Raw genomic sequence first — 17662 nt, 5'->3', positions numbered from 1 at the left:
GGCTGGAGGATCCCAAGAGCTGAAGCACAGCCCATCCTGGCTGGAGGATCCCAAGAGCTGAAGCCTGTCCTGGCTGGAGAATCCCAAGAGCTGAAGCACAGCCCATCCTGGCTGGAGGATCCCAAGAGCTGAAGCATAGCCCATCCTGGCTGGAGGACCCCAAGAGCTGAAGCCTGTCCTGGCTGGAGAATCCCAAGAGCTGAAGCACAGCCCATCCTGGCTGGAGGATCCCAAGAGCTGAAGCACAACCCATCCTGGCTGGAGGATCCCAAGAGCTGAAGCACAGCCCATCCTGGTTGGAGGATCCCAAGAGCTGAAGCCCATCCTGGCTGGAGGATCCCAAGAGCTGAAGCACAGCCCATCCTGGCTGGAGGATCCCAAGAGCTGAAGCACATCCTGGCTGGAGTATCCCAAGAGCTGAAGCACAGCCCATCCTTGCTGAGGTTTGGGCTCTGTCTCTCCTGCCCACCCCAGTGGGTGCTGGAGTCTGAAATCCCCTGGGCACCACGCTCCCGGCCACTTGTCCATGCCCAGACATGCCGGAACATTTCATGGCAAAGTAAACTGACACAAAGGCAAACTCCTTGGAAACCAATAGAAATGATTTATTTGGCGCAAGGTCGACATCATCGTTTGAGGGGTTCGCTCTGCCCTTTTGCGCTGCTCTGTGCTTGTGTTTCTTTTCTCTCCATCCTCGAGGCACCCTCTGCGAAAGCTTTTTTTAGGGAGGGGATGGAGCTGTGCTGCTCACAACTGGTAAACCTGACAGCACCGAGTTTAATTAGCTGCATTTAGTCATCAAAATGAAATCGGGCTGGTTTTTTGTCAGTCACGGAGAGCTGTCACTGCAGGGCGGGGAGGATGCGGATAAGGAGGATGCGGATGGAGAAGATGCAGGTGGGGAGGATGCTGCTCCCTGAGGGCCTGGTTGGGAGAAGCTCTTTTCCTTCTCCTGCCTGACAAGGGGTTTGCCAGGTCCCACCCCAGCAATCTTGGGGTGCTCAGGCTGTCTGAAATGGGTATGGGGTTCTCACCCTGGGAACCTGAGCCCCCTCCAGCCTCTTATCTCAAGGGGGATGGCAGCAGGGAGCAGAGGCTGGGGCAGCAGCAGGGACCAGCAGAAAAGGCTTCTCTTTATTTCTCTTCTCCTTTAAAGGATTTTTATATGGGTATATTAAAAAAAACAAACCACCTCACAACACCCCAACCCTAAACTCCAAAATGCTGCGGTAGAAGAGGAGGAGAAGCCCCTGCCTCCCTTCTGCAGGCGATGAGGCTGGAGCGGGATGTGCAGTCGTTGGCTGAGGATGAACGGGCTCGGGGGGGGACACCAATGCCCCAACCCTTCCTTGGGGAGCTGAAAGGAAGGGGCAAAGCAGAGTTTGGGAGCAGAGGAGGGCTTTGGGGTCTGGCTCTGGCATCCTTGGTCCCACTCTGCAGCAGAGGTATCGTCTGCAGAGCCAGGGAGCACGGGGGAAGAGGCAGTGCATGGAAATGTGGGCGCTGCCAACCCCGTGGGGTATTGAGACTCCCAAGAATGTGGGTGTTTCCCCACTTTCTTGCTTGGGTTTATTACCTGGAGGTCGGTGAGGCTTCCTATCCAGGAGGAACACGTCAAAAAAATACCCTCAGTTAAAGAATAAGGGAGACAAAAATCAAAATATGCCCTCGTGGAGGACTGGGGAGGGGCAGGGGGGGATTCCTGGGGCAGCTGGTGTGGGAGTCCTGTGTTCCAGAGGAGAGCAGGGTCTGCTCCTCAGAGCTCTTCATGAATCTTCTCCTGGTCCTCGTCTGTCTTCAGCTTCAGCTCCTCAGAGGTGATCTTCCCATCCTGGTTGCGGTCCTGGTTTTTGAACATGTCAGCGATTACTTTCTCTGGGTCGGAGCTGGGCATGAGGCGGCCTTTCCCTTCTGCCACCTGAGTCTTGATGAAGGTGGAGAACTGCAACAGAGGGAGAGGTCATAGAATCATGGAATGGTTTGGGTTGGAAAGGACCTCAAAGCCCATCCAGTTCCACCCCTGCTATGGGCAGGGACACCTCCCACTGCATCAGGAGGTTCAAAGCCTCTTCCAACCTGGCCTGGAACCCCTCCAGGGATGGGGCAGCCATCTGGGCAACCTGGGCCAGGGCCTCCCCACCTTCCCAAGAAAACATTTCTCATCTCAATCTCCCCTCTTTCAGCTTAGAAAACCCGTTTTCCCTCATCTTCTCTCTGCCCTCCCTGATCCAGAGTCCCTCCCCAGCTTTCCAGGAGCTCCTTTCAGCCCTGGAAGCTGCTCTAAGGTCTCCCTGGAGCCTTCTCTTCTCCAGGCTGACCAACCCCAACTCTCCCAGCCTGGCCTTGGATGGGAGGTTCTCCAGCCCTTGAGCATCTTCATGGCCCTCCCAGCACCAGGCACAGCAGGGATCACCCCGGCCCGTGCAGCAGCCAGACATCAAGGATGGGGCAGGAGCAAGAGCAAGGGTGTCCCTGCCTGGTCACAGACCTGCCTGCATCCAGCAGAGATGCTCTGCGCTGGGGTGTTTTTCTTCCACTGCTCTTCAGGCTCCCGAGTGCCCGGGGACAGAAGTGCCCTTCGGGTGCTGCTCCCCAGGGTGGCATCTCCTGCACCCCTTAAGAGGTCTGGTGTCATTTGGGGCCCTCCCTCACCTCGTCGGCAGGGATCTCCCCATCCTTGTTCAGATCCATTTGCTCGTAGAGGTTTTCGGGCGGGTCCCCGTGCCAGATGAAGAGGTAGCCCTCAGGAACCCCTTCCTCCATCGAGACCAGCTCCACCTCGAAGCGGAGCACGGCGCTGCCGGGCACCCCTCGGGCTGAAAAAAACAAGTGAAGATTGCTGCACCACCAAAAGCCGTCCCATGATGGGTGAAAGCTTCTGAGGGTGAAGGAGCCCTCTGGTTTGCATCGCACGCTTCCCTACCTCCGCTCTCCCCGTGGCCCAGGTGTGGTGGGATGATGAGCACCCTCCTCTCCCCCGCGCACATGTTGAGGAGGCCACTGTTGAGGCCCTCGATCACCTTGTTGGTCCCCAGCGTCACCTCCTGGGGCTTCTCGTAGTCATGGCTGCAGGAGGGAGGGAAGACAACGCAGGTGAGAAAGCCCCTTGGATCCAGCGGGCAGCCCTGAAATCCCATCCTTTCACAGAATCATAGAATCATCAGGTTGGAAAGGACCCACTGGATCATTGAGTCCAACCATTCCTAACACTCCCTAAACCATGTCCCTCAGCACTTCATCCACCCTTTCCTTAAACACCTCCAGGGAAGGTGACGCCCCAAAATTCCACACCTTCCATCCTTCCATGCCCTGAAATCTTACACCCTCCATACCTTGACACCCTCCATGCTCCTACACCCCATCCATCCTGTCCCCAGACCCCAACCCTCCACCCCGTCCCACGATCCCTTCAGCCCCACAGCCACGTGGCCAATGCTCCAGTGTTGGAAAGAGCTGATGCTCCCAAGAGCCGTTCCGGTGCCCATCCACCCCCAGCGCCTGGCAGGATTTATCCCTGTGAAGGCAAGGCATGTTCAGGGCAGCCCACGAGTGAGGACACACGAGGAGAAGAGCTTGGTGCCATCCAGCAAGGAGCAGTTGTAATGGTAGCGGACGAAGTCTCTGTCCCGGGTGGTGACGTTGCAGCCCTCGGGCCGGTACACGGTCTCGATCTCCACCGGGTCCTCAGGGTTGTGGAAATCAATGATGTGGACATCAAAGATGAGCACGGCTGAGCCAGGAATTTTGTCCCCTGGAAAAGAAGGATGAAGAGAGCTGCTGGGAAAGCTCGTGGAGTGCCACAGGGCTGGTAAAGCCTTCTTTTTTCTTCTTCCCATGGTTTGTGATGTGACCATCCCTCGGAGCTCTGGCTCTGCATGCCTTGGCATCAACCATAGCCCTACCCATGGCACTTCCACAACGCCCCGAGGATGGTGGTGGCCCCCAAGGTGAGGAGCTGAGTCCTTTCCTGCTGTCCGACCGACAGTGTGTAGGTGCTGGTCGAGGGGATGCCGTGCAGCTATGCCAGACCGCGCAGGGCTGCCCTTTACCTGCTCCGTTCTCCCCGTAGGCTAAGTGTGGGGGGACGACCACGCGCCGCCTCTCTCCCACGCAGACCCCTTGCAAGCCCTGGTCCATGCCGGGGATGATGTAGCCCTTCCCGATGTAGGTGTCGTAGGTGTGATTGCGGGAGTAGCTGCAGCGAGAGGAGCCCCCAAGCGCCGTCACGCAGGACAGCCTGGCCCATCAACCGCCCCCTCCCCAACCCTGGGCCCCACTCACACCCCTTCGCCCAACTTCTGCCCTGCTCCCCCAAGAGCCAAACCCTGCTCCTGGGGAGGCAGCAAACGGGAATTGTATTTTTTAGCCTATTTCGTAGAATCGTGGAATTGTTAAGGTTGGAAAAGCCCTCTAAGCTCATCCAGTCCAAGCGTCAGCCCAGCACCACCGTGACGACTAAACCATGTCCTGAAGTGCCACCTCTACGTGGTTTTTGAACCCTCCCAGGGATGGTGACCCCCCCACTGCCCTGGGCAGCCTCTGCCAGGGCTTCACCACTCTCTCCGTAACAAATTTTTTCCTAATATCCAATCTAAACCTTCCCTGGTGCAACTTGAGGCCGTTTCCTCTCATCCTACCGCTTGTTACTTGAGGAAAGAGACCAACATCCACCTCACCACAACCTCCTTTCAGGTATTTGCAGAGCAATGAGGTCTCCCCTCAGCCTCCTCTTCTCCAAGCTAAACAGTCCCAAGGCCCTCAGCTGCTCCTCATAAGATTGTAAAGTCTCACCCCCCTTACTACCCTCTCCTCCATCTCCCCCCTAGTTCTCCAGCCTCTCCTTGCAGCTGGCTGCTGAGCATGGGGCTGGAGAGGACATCAGAGGACCTCCCCACTCAGCTGTACCTGGAGTCGAAGAGCATCCCATCCATGAGCGTCCCATTGTAGTGGTAGCGGACAAAGTCCCCGGTCACAGCCCTGCGCTTGCAGGACTCGGGCACCTCCAGGTGCTCCACAAAGATGCCATCCTTGGGGTTGTGGAAGTCAACCAGCAGCACGCTGAACACCAACGATGCCTGTGGTGGGATCACAGTCCCTGGGGAGGGGACATGGGTCAGTCCGGATAAGGGTTCTGATGCATTGTTGCGAGCTCCGGGTACGATGGGGTGATGTCTGACTTACCGTAGCCCTTCTCCCCATAGGCAAGGAACGGAGGGATGATGATGCTCCTCTTCTCCCCGGCGCACATGCCCAGCAGACCCTGGTCCATGCCCTTGATCAGCCAGCCGGTGCCCACGTAGGTGTCGTAGGTGCTGTCCTTGCTGTAGCTGGGGGGCAGGAACAAGGAGGGGGATGGCTCCAGGCTTCTCCCAGCCTGAGCAGTGCCACGCGGGAGGATGGTTTGGGGGTCACGGAGCTGCGCTGCCCTTGCTGGGTTGTGGGAAGGGAGAGCAGGGGGGAGCCTGCTCTGACTGGGGTGCAGGATGACCCCTCTGGTCCATGCTATCCCCAGCGCCCTGTACCCCGGGTGCATCCCAACACCAGCGCCCCAAAGCCAGGGTGCATCCCAGTGTCCTGTACCCTAAGGCAAAGGTGCATCCCAGTATCCTGTACCCTATGGCGAAGGTGCATCCCAGTGTCCTGTACCCTAAGGTAAAGGTGCATCCCAGTATCCTGTACCCTAAGGTGAAGTTGCATCCCAGTGCCCTGTACCCTAAGGCGAAGGTGCATCCCAGTGTCCTGTACCCTAAGGTGAAGTTGCATCCCAGTGTCCTGTACCCTAAGGCAAAGTTACATCCCAGTGTCCTGTATCCTAAGGCAAAGGTGCATCCCAGTGTCCTGTGCACTAAGGTGAAGTTGCATCCCAGTGTCCTGTATCCTAAGGTGAAGGTGCATGCCAGTTCCCTGTATCCTAAGGCAAAGGTGCATCCCAGTGTCCTGTACCCTAAGGTGAAGTTGCATCTCAGTGTCCTGTACCCTAAGGCAAAGGTGCATCCCAGTGTCCTGTGCCCTAAGGTGAAGTTGCATCCCAGTGCCCTGTACCCTAAGGCGAAGGTGCATCCCAGTTCCCTGTATCCTAAGGCAAAGGTGCATCCCAGTGTCCTGTACCCTAAGGTGAAGTTGCATCCCAGTGTCCTGTATCCTAAGGCGAAGGTGCATCCCAGTGTCCTGTACCCTAAGGTGAAGTTGCATCCCAGTGTCCTGTACCCTAAGGCGAAGGTGCATCCCAGTGCTCCATACCCCAAGGCAAGGGTGCATCCCAGCTCTCCGTACCCCCCCGGGTTAGTGTGCATCTCAGTGCCCTGTACCCCGATGCGAGGCTGCACCCCAGCACCCTGTACCTGGAGTCGAAGGGAGTGCCATCCAGCAGAGTGCCGTTGTAGTGGTATCGCACGAAATCCGAGTTCTCCACCGTGCGGTTGCAGCGCTCCGGTTTGGAGAGGGTGGTGATCTGCAGCTTGTCATTCTTGTTCCAGATGTCCAGCATGACAACGTCGAAGTACAAGGTGGCATCTGGGGGGATCAACCCCGCTAAAAGGAATCATCGAATCACACAATCACCAGGTTGGAAAGGACCCACTGGATCATCGAGTCCAACCATTCCTAACACTCCCTTAAACCATGTCCCTCAGCACTTCATCCACCCGTTCCTTAAACACCTCCAGGGAAGGTGACTCCACCCCCTCCCTGGGCAGCTGTTCCAGTGCCCAATGACTCTTTCTGTGAAGAATTTTTTCCTGATATCCAACCTGACCCTCCCCTGGTGGAGCTTCAGGCCATTCCCCCTTCTCCTGTCCCCTGTCACTTGGGAATGGCAGCAAGGACAGAGCACCGTAGGTGGGAGCAGCGCCGAGCTCAGGGCTCTGTCCCCCTCAAGCTCTCCCGAATCCGGCGCTGCTGATCACAATTGCCAGCCCTGGGAAGGCAGCAGAGCCCAGGGGATCAGGACCCCTCATTCCTGGGGTATCACTTGCCCTGGTGATGGAGCCACCCTTGGCCAGCGCCTGCCGGGTGGGCACTAGACCTCTGTCCCCTCTCACGCCATCCCCTGGGCGCTGGCTCCCGCTGCCCCGCGCTGTGCCGCACCCCTTACCCACGCCGATGCTGCCGTAGCCCAGGTGGGGCGGTACGATGAGGTGACGCCGTTCGTTGACGCACATGCCCTGCAGCCCCCGGTCCATGCCGGTGATCAGCCGCCCGACGCCCACCACGCCGGCCACCGTGGCCCCTCGGTCGTAGCTGGGACAAAGGGACAGACCCATCAGCCATGGGGCGAAGGGCCAAACTCCCAAAGCTGATGGTGCTGGAGGTGCTCAGTACCAGCGCTGAGAGCTCGGGGTGGAGCCAGAGCCAAACCATGAACCCCCATGGGGTGACGTTGGGGGTCCTGAGTGCCTGCGGAGTGGGGAGAAGGGGCTGCCCCCTCCCTGGGGTGCAGACATTGATCCTGACAGCATCAATCCTGCACTGCTCATGGTGGAGCTGCTGCACCGGTCAGGACTCCAGCGTGATCCTGCATGCTCAGGATGCAAAAGAATGCAATTTGGTCCTCTGGGTGATGCTTTCAGTTGGGACCAAACCCATTAGATCTCACGCGGCGACCTGGGCTGGAGGTCAGCAGCTCCTGAACCACCTTCTGCTGCTTCCAAATCATTTTGCATATGGCACGTTTGGAGCTTTAGGCAGTGAGGAGGAAAGAAGATATCATTTTTAAAGGGCAGGTTTGTTTTTATTTTTAAATCTTAAAGTACTTCAAGAAGCAACTGGGGCCATTTCAGATAAATTGGGATCCTTCATCCCGTTTAATGGGCAGCTGATGCTTTCTCCTTCCTGTTAGCAGTGAACATCCTCCGCTCCCACTGCATCGGGGCTCACAGCAGCTGCCCACAGCTCTGATACTTTCTCCTCCATTTACACAATAAGACATATTTAACCGGAAAAGAATCCCTTTGCTTTTCTGGGCTCTGCAAAACGCTCGCCTGGAAAGTTTTCATTCCTGTACGGGGCTGAGCCCCACCGCAATCCAACTGGTTTCTGTCCTTTGTCTGTGTTCCTGATTCTCCCCCTGCTCACAGTGGTGTAAATCAAGAGCAGCACCGTGTAAACGCTGATTTATAGCCCGCGTGAACGGAGCAGGATCGATGCACGGGCCGAGGAAAAGCGAAGCCGCTTAGATAATGAACGGGTTTCGCCACTGCCACGTTTCAAAGCGTTGAAGTGCTCTCCCTGCCTGTACAGCACAGGCAAATACATGTTCCTGAGTGCAAAAATGACTCCGCTTAGGGCCAAATCCTGCCCATGCCTGAGATGGACATCCCTGCATCCCATGGCACCCTGGAGCTGAGAGCATCCCGGTACCGTGGGTACCCTCAGGGCTCCCCAATGGGCAGGGGGGGCTGCTGTGACACCCAGGGTGGCAGCGTGGGTGCCCGGGCAGGGGGTGCTTGGCAGGGGATGGGGCTCAGGGTGCAGCAGGGGATGGGGGAACTGCGTTTGACACCTCGCTTGGGACCCCCAGGCACTCAGGGCTCTGCAGCCTCGCCCCAACACCCACCAAAAGCCCGTGTGGGGGGCAAAGCTGAGCCGGGCAGGCAGCTGCCCTCGGGGATGTGATGGAGGGAGGCGTGCAGGGGGGCATGCAGCCGGGAAAGAGCCGGAAATTATACCTGGAGTCAAACTTTTTGCCATCTTTAAAGGTCCCATTGTAGTGGTAGCGAATAAAATCCCCCATCTGGACTTCCCGCAGGCAGATTTTAGGGATATAATATCTCTCTATCACCACGTCTTCCAAGGGGCCGGGGTTGCCCAGCCCCGGGGTCCCCAGGAGGAGGAGGAGGAGGAGGAGGAGGAAGATGAAGATGCTGCTGCCCGGGGCCATGGCGCTGCGGATGCGGGCTGGGATGGGGGGGGGGGGGAGGCGGAGCCGCTCCGGCCGCCCCTTCCCGTGGGATGCTGCGCTGGAATTCCTGTACACGTGGACCCCGAGTTGGCTGCGATCCCGCCCCACCGGGCAAATCCCCCTCTGGGGCAGCAGGAACGGCCGGGATGGAGCTCCGCGACGGGAGCCTTTCCTTCTTCTTCTTCTTTTTCTTCTTTCCCTCCCCCCCCTAGCGTTCTGTTTCTTTTCTTTCCTTTCCTGGGCCGTTCCTCCCGCAATGGAAAAAGTCGAGGAGAGTTATTTGGGGATGAGTTTGCCCAGCCCATCCCAGCCCATCCCAGCCCGGGTCCTAGCGCTGCCTGCATCCCATCCCGCGGGATGCTCCTCGCCACCCCCCGGCAGAGCCGAGACACGGAACGAACGGCTTTAATAACGTCTACTGCTCTTCATTCTGCTGCTGCCACGTCTTTTACCCAAAGGCGGTGATTAAAAAGGTGAAACCACCCCCTCACCAGTCTCTCCGAGGTCGGACCAGCAGCAAATGCACGTGGAGCATCCCATCCCCGCTCCGCTGGTGACAGACAGGGAAGAGCCCTCAGCGAGTCCCAGGTGGAAAATGGTGTGGCTGCTCCATCCCTGGAGGGGTTCAAGGCCAGGTTGGATGGGCCTTTGGCAGCCTGAGCCAGTGGGATATCCCTGCCCATGGCAGAGGGGTTGGGACTGGATGATCTTTAAGGTCCCTTCCAACCCAAATTACTCTATGATAATACTGACTCCAAACTGAATCCTCACCGGTGAGAGCAAAAGTCCAAGCAAAGCGCTATCAGCTCCCTCCAGTCCAGGCTGGGGGGCTTTGCAGCTCCTCAATGCACTGAGCACCTCGGGGGGACTTGGGGGGACTTGGGGCTCTCCCCATGGCACAGTGGGGTCAGGCATGGCTCTGGGACAAGGGAGCGCTTCCATGGGGCCAAGAGCACCCCAGCCCATGGGCTATGGAGCTGCTTGCTCGCAGGGAGGTGTTGGGCACAGCCAACGGACTCTGCTCCGCAGAAAGAAACGTCAGCAGTGTCCTGGCTCGTGCCCCGCGCTGGAACACCCCTCAGTGCCACCGTCCAGACAGCAACACAATTCTGGGCTTGGGCTGGGGCCAGTGTGGCCGTGCCGAGGTCTGGCACAGTGCAGCCCTAGAGCCCGGGAGCTGGCATGGTGCATCCCTAGAGCTGGCACAGTGCAGCCCTGGAGCTTGGGAGCTGGCACGGTACAGCCCTGGAGCCCGGGAGCTGGCACGGTGCATCCCTAGAGCTGGCACGGTACAGCCCTGGAGCCCAGGAGCTGGCACGGTGCAGCCCTGGAGCTCGGGAGCTGGCACGGTGCATCCCTAGAGCTGGCACGGTACAGCCCTGGAGCCCAGGAGCTGGCGCGGTGCAGCCCTGGAGCTCGGGAGCTGGCACGGTGCAGGGTGTGCAGCCTCCAGCTTGGCACCAGTCAGCTGTGAAACCAGCTCTGGGCACAGCCAGGCTGGAGGGTCCGGCCGCCCGCCCAGGGCAGCGCAGCGGGGCTCTGAGTGCCAACTGGGGTGCGCAGGCTGCAGCACAAAGTGCATCCCAGCACCCAGGGCACCCCCCAGTGCTCCCAGCAGCGCCCAGTGCATCCCCCAGTGCATCCCCCAGTGCTCCCAGCAGCGCCCAGTGCATCCCCCAGTGCATCCCCCAGTGCTCCCAGCAGCACCCAGTGCATCCCCCAGTGCTCCCAGCAGCTCCCAGTGCATCTCCCAGTGCTCCCAGCAGCTCCCAGTGCATCCCCCAGTGCTCCCAGCAGCTCCCAGTGCATCCCCCAGTGCCCCCAGCAGCGCCCAGTGCATCCCCCAGTGCTCCCAGCAGCACCCAGTGCATCCCCCAGTGCCCCCAGCAGCGCCCAGTGCATCCCCCAGTGCTCCCAGCAGTTCCCAGTGCATCTCCCAGTGCTCCCAGCAGCACCCAGTGCATCCCCCAGTGCTCAGTGTGTCCCCAAGCGAATCCCCCAGTGCTCCCAGCAGCGCCCAGTGCATCCCCCAGTGCTCCCAGCAGTTCCCAGTGCATCTCCCAGTGCTCCCAGCAGCACCCAGTGCATCCCCCAGTGCTCAGTGTGTCCCCAAGCGAATCCCCCAGTGCTCCCAGCAGCGCCCAGTGCATCCCCCAGTGCTCCCAGCATCCCCCAGTGCACCTCCCACTGCTCCCAGCAGTGCCCAGTGCTTCCCCCAGTGCTCCCAGCAGCTCCCAGTGCAACCCCCAGTGCAACCCCCAGTGCATCCCCCAGCGCACACCCCGGTGCTCCCAGTAGCGCCCAGCCCCCCACATCCCCGGAGCCCACGATGCGGAGAGCAACCCCCCTCCCTCCCTTGCGCCCCCCCCACCCCGAGCTGCGCGGAGCCGCACTAAGACCCTGCGCGCCGCGCACCGCCCCCTTGCCCGCCCCCTTGCGCGGGGCGCTGCGCGGGGCAGTGCGCGATGGGGCCGGGCAGCGCGGGGGTAGCGCTGCTGGCGCTGGCGGGGCTGTGCGCGGCGCAGTACGAGGAGTACAGCGTGCGCGGGTTCCCCGCGGCTGCGCTGGAGCCGCTGCAGGGCGCTTACGCGCGGGCGCTGGCGCAATACGCGGAGGCGCAGTGGGAGGAGAGCGCCCGGGAGCTGGAGGCGAGCCTGAGGCTCCACCGCCTGCTGCGCGACAGCGAAGCCCACTGCCACCGCCGCTGCTCCGCGCAGAACCCCGCGCAAGACCTCGCGCAAGACCCCGCGCAAGACCTCGCGCAAGATCCCGCGCAGGATTCAGCACAGAATTTAGCACAGGACCCCGCGCAGGAGGAGGAGGAGGATCAGGAGGATTCCGCCGCCTGGGAATGGGAGCGGGAGATGCAGCTCTTCGGGCAGCTGCTGCGCCGCGCAAGCTGCCTGCGCGCCTGCAAACGCGACCTTCCCGTTTTCCAGCTGCGCTACCCCCCCGCGCAGACGCTGCGCGATTTTCAGCGCCGCATGCCCTACCAGTACCTGCACTACGCGCTCTTCAAGGTGAGGCGGCGCAAATGCCGCGCAACGTGGCTGGTGGAGGGGGGGGGGGGGGCTTCCCTAGGGCTTCTGTTCCTGCGCTGCTCTGGTCCACATCTCCTCTGTCCTCTATCCCACAGCCTTCCACAAGGCACAACCCTGTCCTGTGCCTAATCCTGCGCCCCTGTCCTGCACCCTTCATCCTGTGCCACTCATCCCATACCTCCTCTTCAAGACTCCCATCCTGCACCTCTTATCCAGTGCCCCTCTTTCCGTACCTCCTCTTTGACACCCTCATCCTGCACCCTTCATGCTGTGCCTCTCATCCCATACCTCCTCTCCAACACCCCCATCCTACACCCCCAATCTGCACTCCTGATCTGCACCCCCTGAACCCTGCTCCCCTTTGTCCTGTACCTTATTTTCATGTGCTTTCCCATCCCGCATCCCCATCCCACATCCCCATCCACCCCCATCCTGTACCCCATCCCTCATCCCTATCCCGCACCTGCATCCTTGGCCCCCATGTGCCCCCATCCCACACTTCCATCTGCCCCCATCCCGCACCCCCATCCCACACAGCTGTCCCGCATCCCCGTCCCGCACCCCCATCCCGCATCCCCATCCTGCACCCCCAACCTCTATCCTGCATCCCCGTCCCGCACCCCCAACCCCTATCCCGCACCCCCGTCCCGCACCCCCGTCCCGCACCCCCATCCTGTACCCATCCCGCATCCCCATCCTGCCCCCATCCCGCACCCCCATCCCGCACCCCTATCCCGCACCCCCAACCCCTATCCTGCACCCCTAGCCCCTATCCTGCATCCCCATCCCGCATCCCTGTCCTGCACCCCCATCCCACACCCCCATCCTGCACCCCTATCCCACTCCCCTCCTGCATCCCCATCCTGCACCTCCATCCCGCACCCATCCCGCATCCCCATCCTGCACCCCATCCCTCATTCCCGTCCTGCACCCCATCCTGCACCCCATCCTGCACCCCATCCCGCATCCCCATCCTGCACCCCATCCCGCATCCCCATCCTGCACCCCATCCTGCACCCCATCCCGCATCCCTATCTTGCCCCCACATCCTTCGCCCCCATCCGCATCCTGTAGTGCATCCCGCATCCCCTATCCTGCACCCCCATCCACCCCCATCCCGCACCCCCATCCCGATTCCCCCCCTGCCCCTCTATCCTGCATTCCCCGTTCTCCCCCCTCCTCCCGCATCCCCACCGCACCCCCATCTGGCATTCCCTCCTCCATCCTGCCCCTGCCCCGCGGCACGTCGGCATCATCTGGGACGCATCAGGCGGGACGTGAGGGGTGCTCCTGGGGCCCCGTGGGGGGGTGCGTGTGGTTGTGGGTGCGTGTGTGTGTCCCCCCTCGCTTTGCCCTGGTCCCCCCCAGGTCCCTCTGGCCATGCAGGAGGGGGACGCAGGGGCTGCCCCAACCGAGGGGCTCGACTTGGGGCGTCCGATGTTGCCGTGATTGTTGTGGGACGCGTGTCTGGATGCTCCATCAGGGAGAAGCGTTGCCCCCGGCGTTCCGGTGTAGACGTGGAAGGTGGTTTCATAAAGACTTCACCCTGGGGTGTCCCTGCTTTGGCCGGAGCTGCTCTGGCAGGGAGATGCTCCCCGGATTGCGCTCCTGAGCCGCGCCGCTGGCCGGCTGCTGGCACCGATGCTGCTTTAGTGCTTAGCGCTGCTGCCCCGCTCACCTGGCAGTGGCGAGGGACAGCCTGGCTTAGATCCTTAATGCCTTTTCCTCTCGCTTTCTCTGGCCAAACCCCATTCCATGGATGGTTTGTTCATCACCCCCAGTCTCATTCCCCTGAAGCTGCAACCCAAGAACTCATAAAGCAGATGAGGAGCGGAGCCGCTCGCCCGGGCTGGTGGCGGTGCCCGAGGAGAGCGGATGTGTGGAGCAAACCCATGGCTCATAGAATCATAGAAGAGTTAGAGTTGGAAGGGACCTTAAAGACCATCCAGATCCAACCTCCCACTGGCTCAGGCTGCCCAAAGCCCATCCAACCTGGCCTTGAGCCCCTCCAGGGATGGGGCAGCCACGACCTCCTTGGGCAACCTGGGCCAGGGTCTCACCGCTCTCATAGTGAAGAAATTCTTCCTAATGTCCAGCCTATATCTACCCCTCTCCAGTTCACACCTGTATAGCATCATTTATACCACATGGATCACTCCTGGCTGGATCTGCGGGTCCACGAGGGGCTGAGCCATCCCTGATCCCACCATGGGCATGGAGGGAGAGGTTGGTGTGGCTGGATGCTGTGCATCGCCTGGATTTATCTGTGTTGGCTGTGGTCCCGGATCCTGTCTCTTTGTCACTGTCAGTGGACTCGGAGTTGGCACCACCGGTGCTGCACTGTCCCCTCCTGCAGCCCCAGGGTCTGGTTGGGTGCTGAGCAGGTGTCGGCACCTGCTGCACCGACTCTTCCTCCCTCTCCAGTCCAATAAGATCGAGAAAGCGGTCTCCGCTGCCCACACCTTCCTGCAGAAGAACCCCAAGCACGAGATGACCTTGAGGTACCTCAACTACTACAGGACGATGGTGGACGTTGATGAATACCTGGTCGACCTGGAGGCTCAGCCCTACGAGGTGAGGAGGGGATGGGGTGGGAGAGAGGCTCTCTGGGGAGCTCAGTGGGCGCCTGGCTGCCAAAATCTGGGCTTTCCAAACCCTGAGGGAAGCAGCTCTTCCTTGCTGAGCCCTGGGTGCTCCCCTCCAGCCCCTAAGGGAGCATCTCTTTGGGGTCCATCCTGGGGATGGAGCTGCCTTGAGGGGAGGGCAGGTTGGTGGGGAGGTGAGCAGTGCCTACTTTTGTCCCCGTAGCCGATATTCGTGCGGTCGGTGAAGCTCTACAACAACGGGGATTTCCGGAGCAGCGCAGCTGACATGGAGCAGGCGCTGACTGAGTACTACAAAGCGTACGAGGACTGCCTGGCGGGCTGCGAGGGCGCTTACGAGGTGCAGGAGTTCAAGGACTTCTACCCTGCCATCGCAGGTGACCAGGCAGGGGGCTGGGGGCTGGCAGGTGGGGATCGGGGGGCTGATGGGACGCAGTACCTGATGTCTCCCTCCAGATCATTTCGTGAGCGTGCTGCAGTGCAAGGTGGACTGTGAGACCGAGCTCACCCCCAACGTAGGCGGCTACTTCGTGGAGAAGTTTGTGGCCACCATGTACCACTACCTGCAGTTTGCCTACTACAAGCGTGAGTGCTGCCTAGGGTGGGGCGACCATGGCCCTGGGGCACCCCAGGGTGCTGCGGGCCCCTGGGCAGGGTGTCACCCCCCACCCCCCTGCATCACCCGGTGCTTCACCCTGCAGTGAACGACATGCGGAACGCGGTGCGCAGCGTCTCCAGCTACATGCTCTTCGACCCTGGTGATGCCGTGATGCAGCAGAACCTGGTCTACTACCGCTTCCACCGCGAGCGTTGGCGCCTGCAGGAGGAGGACTTCGAGCCCCGGCCGGTGAGGACCCCCAGATCCCCCCATCCCATGGTTCTACCAGCACTGGAAGGGCTGACGTGGCTCCTGCTCCCTCTCCTTGCTCAGGAAGCCGTGCGCTACCACAACCGGACGGCTGCCCAGAAGAAGATGCTGGACTTTGCCAAGCAGTACCTGCAGGCTGACGATGAGGTAAGCGCGGTGTGGGTGCAGCCGGGTGCTTTTGGGGGTGCTGGCTGAGCCGGTGGGTGCTGTGGGTACCTCAAGGCAGAGCCCGTCCTTGGAAAGGGGGTCCAAAACCCAGATTGGCCCCAGGAGAGGCTGTGATGGGACCACCAAGCCCCACTGCCTCCTCCTCCTCCCCAACCTGTGCTGCAGATGGAGGTGGACGGCGATGAGGGGCCAGAGGTGCAGGACCAGCCTTCCGACGGCGAGTTCGAGGGCGAAGGCGACTACGAGGAGGGATTCTTTGCAGATTGGTGGCAGGAACCCAAGACCAAAGGGGACAAAGCTGACCAAGGTTCCTGACAGCAGGGCTGGGGGCTGTTGCGCGGGGCTGGGGGCAACTGCTGCCCGAGCCTCGGTGCCATCGAGCTCTCCTTGTTTGCAGAGACCCTGGAATAAGTCAGGCGAAGAGGTGCCTGGCCCTGATGGAGCTGGGTGGTGGTGGCCCTGATGGAGCTGGATGCTGGTGGCCCTGCTGCATCATGCCGTGGGGGCTTTGGGCTCCTGCCAGCTGCCACGCAGAGACTCGGGCTTGCGGGGATGGGCTCATCCTGCCCATCTGGACATCTGCTTCCTTGAGCACAGCCCGATTCCCATCGGTTGAGCGCCGGCACTGCCAAATCTCCCTGCTCTCCCAGGAGCTCACCCCAGGCCACCACTGCCCTCGATGTCCGCAGGAGCCCTGGCCAGGGGGGAAGCCCTGCAGCACTGTGGTTTACTGTGTCCCTCAGCTCCTCTCCAGGATGTGTGGACAGTGCGCCAGGACTGACCCCTGTGTTGTCTTGAGGGTTTGAGGGCTGCCCTGGCTCTGGAAGCAACACCCGCTGCTGTCGGAGCCAGGCATGGGTGCTGGCCCTGCTCCTCCTCAGGGCTCTCTGAGCTCCTATCCAGGTCCCTCCAGCTTCCCAGCCCACCCCCAGAGCCCGGGATCCCTTCGGAGCCCACAGCCCGGTGCTACAGCGGAGCTCCCGGTGTGTCAGCATCCGCGTGGCTGCAGCGGAGCGAGGCTGCGTCACCCGTGCCCTGCGTGTGCCTTGAATTTTCACCACACCAACCCTCTATAGCCTTAAGCTCTGTTAATTTAATAATTCCCAACTTGCACAGTTGCTTTTTTTTTTTTTTTTTTTTAAATATTTACTGGTGCTGAACTTTTAATAAAAATCCGGACCAGTCTTTTCACGGCTGCCTCAGGGCTCCCTTGGATTGGGATGTGCTGCTACCATGGGAAGCGGATGCTCGGGATATGAGAGGAAGGATGAGATGGGGGGGTTGGAAGACTACGCAAAGTGGGGGAGACCCCCACAGAGGACCTGGGGGAGGGCATGAGAGCAGCCAGGCTCTTGTGGGGTCCTCGACAACGCTGGGACCCTTTATGGAGCCGTGGGACCCCCTGTTGTGTGGGGGATGCTGCCATGTGGCGTGGAGGGACAGCGGGTTGCACCCCAGTAAAGGTGTTTGGGGCGTGATGTGCATCACTTGCTGGTTGTTTAGGGGAGCGCATCACCCCAACACTGGTCCTTGGGGGGCTCATTGTCCTGGGGGTGGTCTGGAGGGTGCAGCTTGCATCCCCTGATGCCGGGTGGATGATGGCCCCATCCCAGTGGTGCCTGGGTGTTTCGGAACCCCTTTTGGAGGCTGTTGTCAGTGCCAACAAGCTCGCGCCTGCCCTGTGCTCAAAGCGTCGTGCAGCATGCGGCCGCCTCGCTCCTCCCTGCCATGCCGGCTGCATTCCTGCTCCCCGTGGAAGTTGGCTGCCAGGACTGAAACCGAGAGGCTGAATCACAGCGTTCGCCCCAGGGGAGGGAAGGGAAGGAAGGGGGTGGCAGGGAAGCTGCCAGCACCCCACCCTGCCCTGCCCTGCAGCTCCTTTCTCCAGGGCTTTCCCAGCGCTGCCCTCCCTGCATGGCACTGGGATGGGGGATGATGCTGAGCCCCCAGACCCACGGGCAGGGCTCGGGGCAGAGGTTTTTTGGGGTGGTTGGACCATCCCGTTCCATCCTTGCAGCAGGCAGGGCTGTCCTGTCCCCCAGGAGGAGTGAGGTTTGTCCCCGATGGGTCACAACCACCCTTG

General features: G+C 60.7%; 2 protein-coding genes across 2 annotated transcripts; one reads left to right on the top strand and one right to left on the bottom strand.

Moving 5' to 3' along the window:
* Positions 1-400: 400 nt before the first annotated feature.
* Positions 401-8913, bottom strand: FKBP10 (FKBP prolyl isomerase 10). Its single transcript, XM_009555409.2, has 10 exons — positions 8667-8913; positions 7094-7239; positions 6342-6531; positions 5182-5327; positions 4906-5095; positions 4050-4195; positions 3562-3751; positions 2924-3066; positions 2653-2816; positions 401-1942 (listed from the first exon to the last, which is right to left on the bottom strand). The coding sequence occupies exons 1-10, from the start codon at positions 8876-8878 to the stop codon at positions 1757-1759; spliced, it is 1713 nt and encodes a 570-aa protein (XP_009553704.2). The 5' UTR covers positions 8879-8913; the 3' UTR covers positions 401-1756.
* A 2425-nt stretch (positions 8914-11338) lies between these two features.
* Positions 11339-16692, top strand: P3H4 (prolyl 3-hydroxylase family member 4 (inactive)). The gene is made up of 8 exons (XM_009555488.2): positions 11339-11919; positions 14365-14514; positions 14749-14920; positions 15000-15128; positions 15245-15390; positions 15475-15558; positions 15745-15886; positions 15977-16692. Exons 1-8 carry the CDS (start codon positions 11365-11367, stop codon positions 15988-15990), a joined length of 1392 nt encoding a protein of 463 aa, XP_009553783.2. The 5' UTR covers positions 11339-11364; the 3' UTR covers positions 15991-16692.
* The last annotated feature ends 970 nt before the right edge of the window (positions 16693-17662 follow it).

This window comes from Cuculus canorus, chromosome 25 (assembly GCF_017976375.1).
Source record: "Cuculus canorus isolate bCucCan1 chromosome 25, bCucCan1.pri, whole genome shotgun sequence".
Classification (NCBI taxonomy): Eukaryota; Metazoa; Chordata; class Aves; order Cuculiformes; family Cuculidae; genus Cuculus; species Cuculus canorus.
This window is presented reverse-complemented; position numbering and strand designations above follow the sequence as displayed.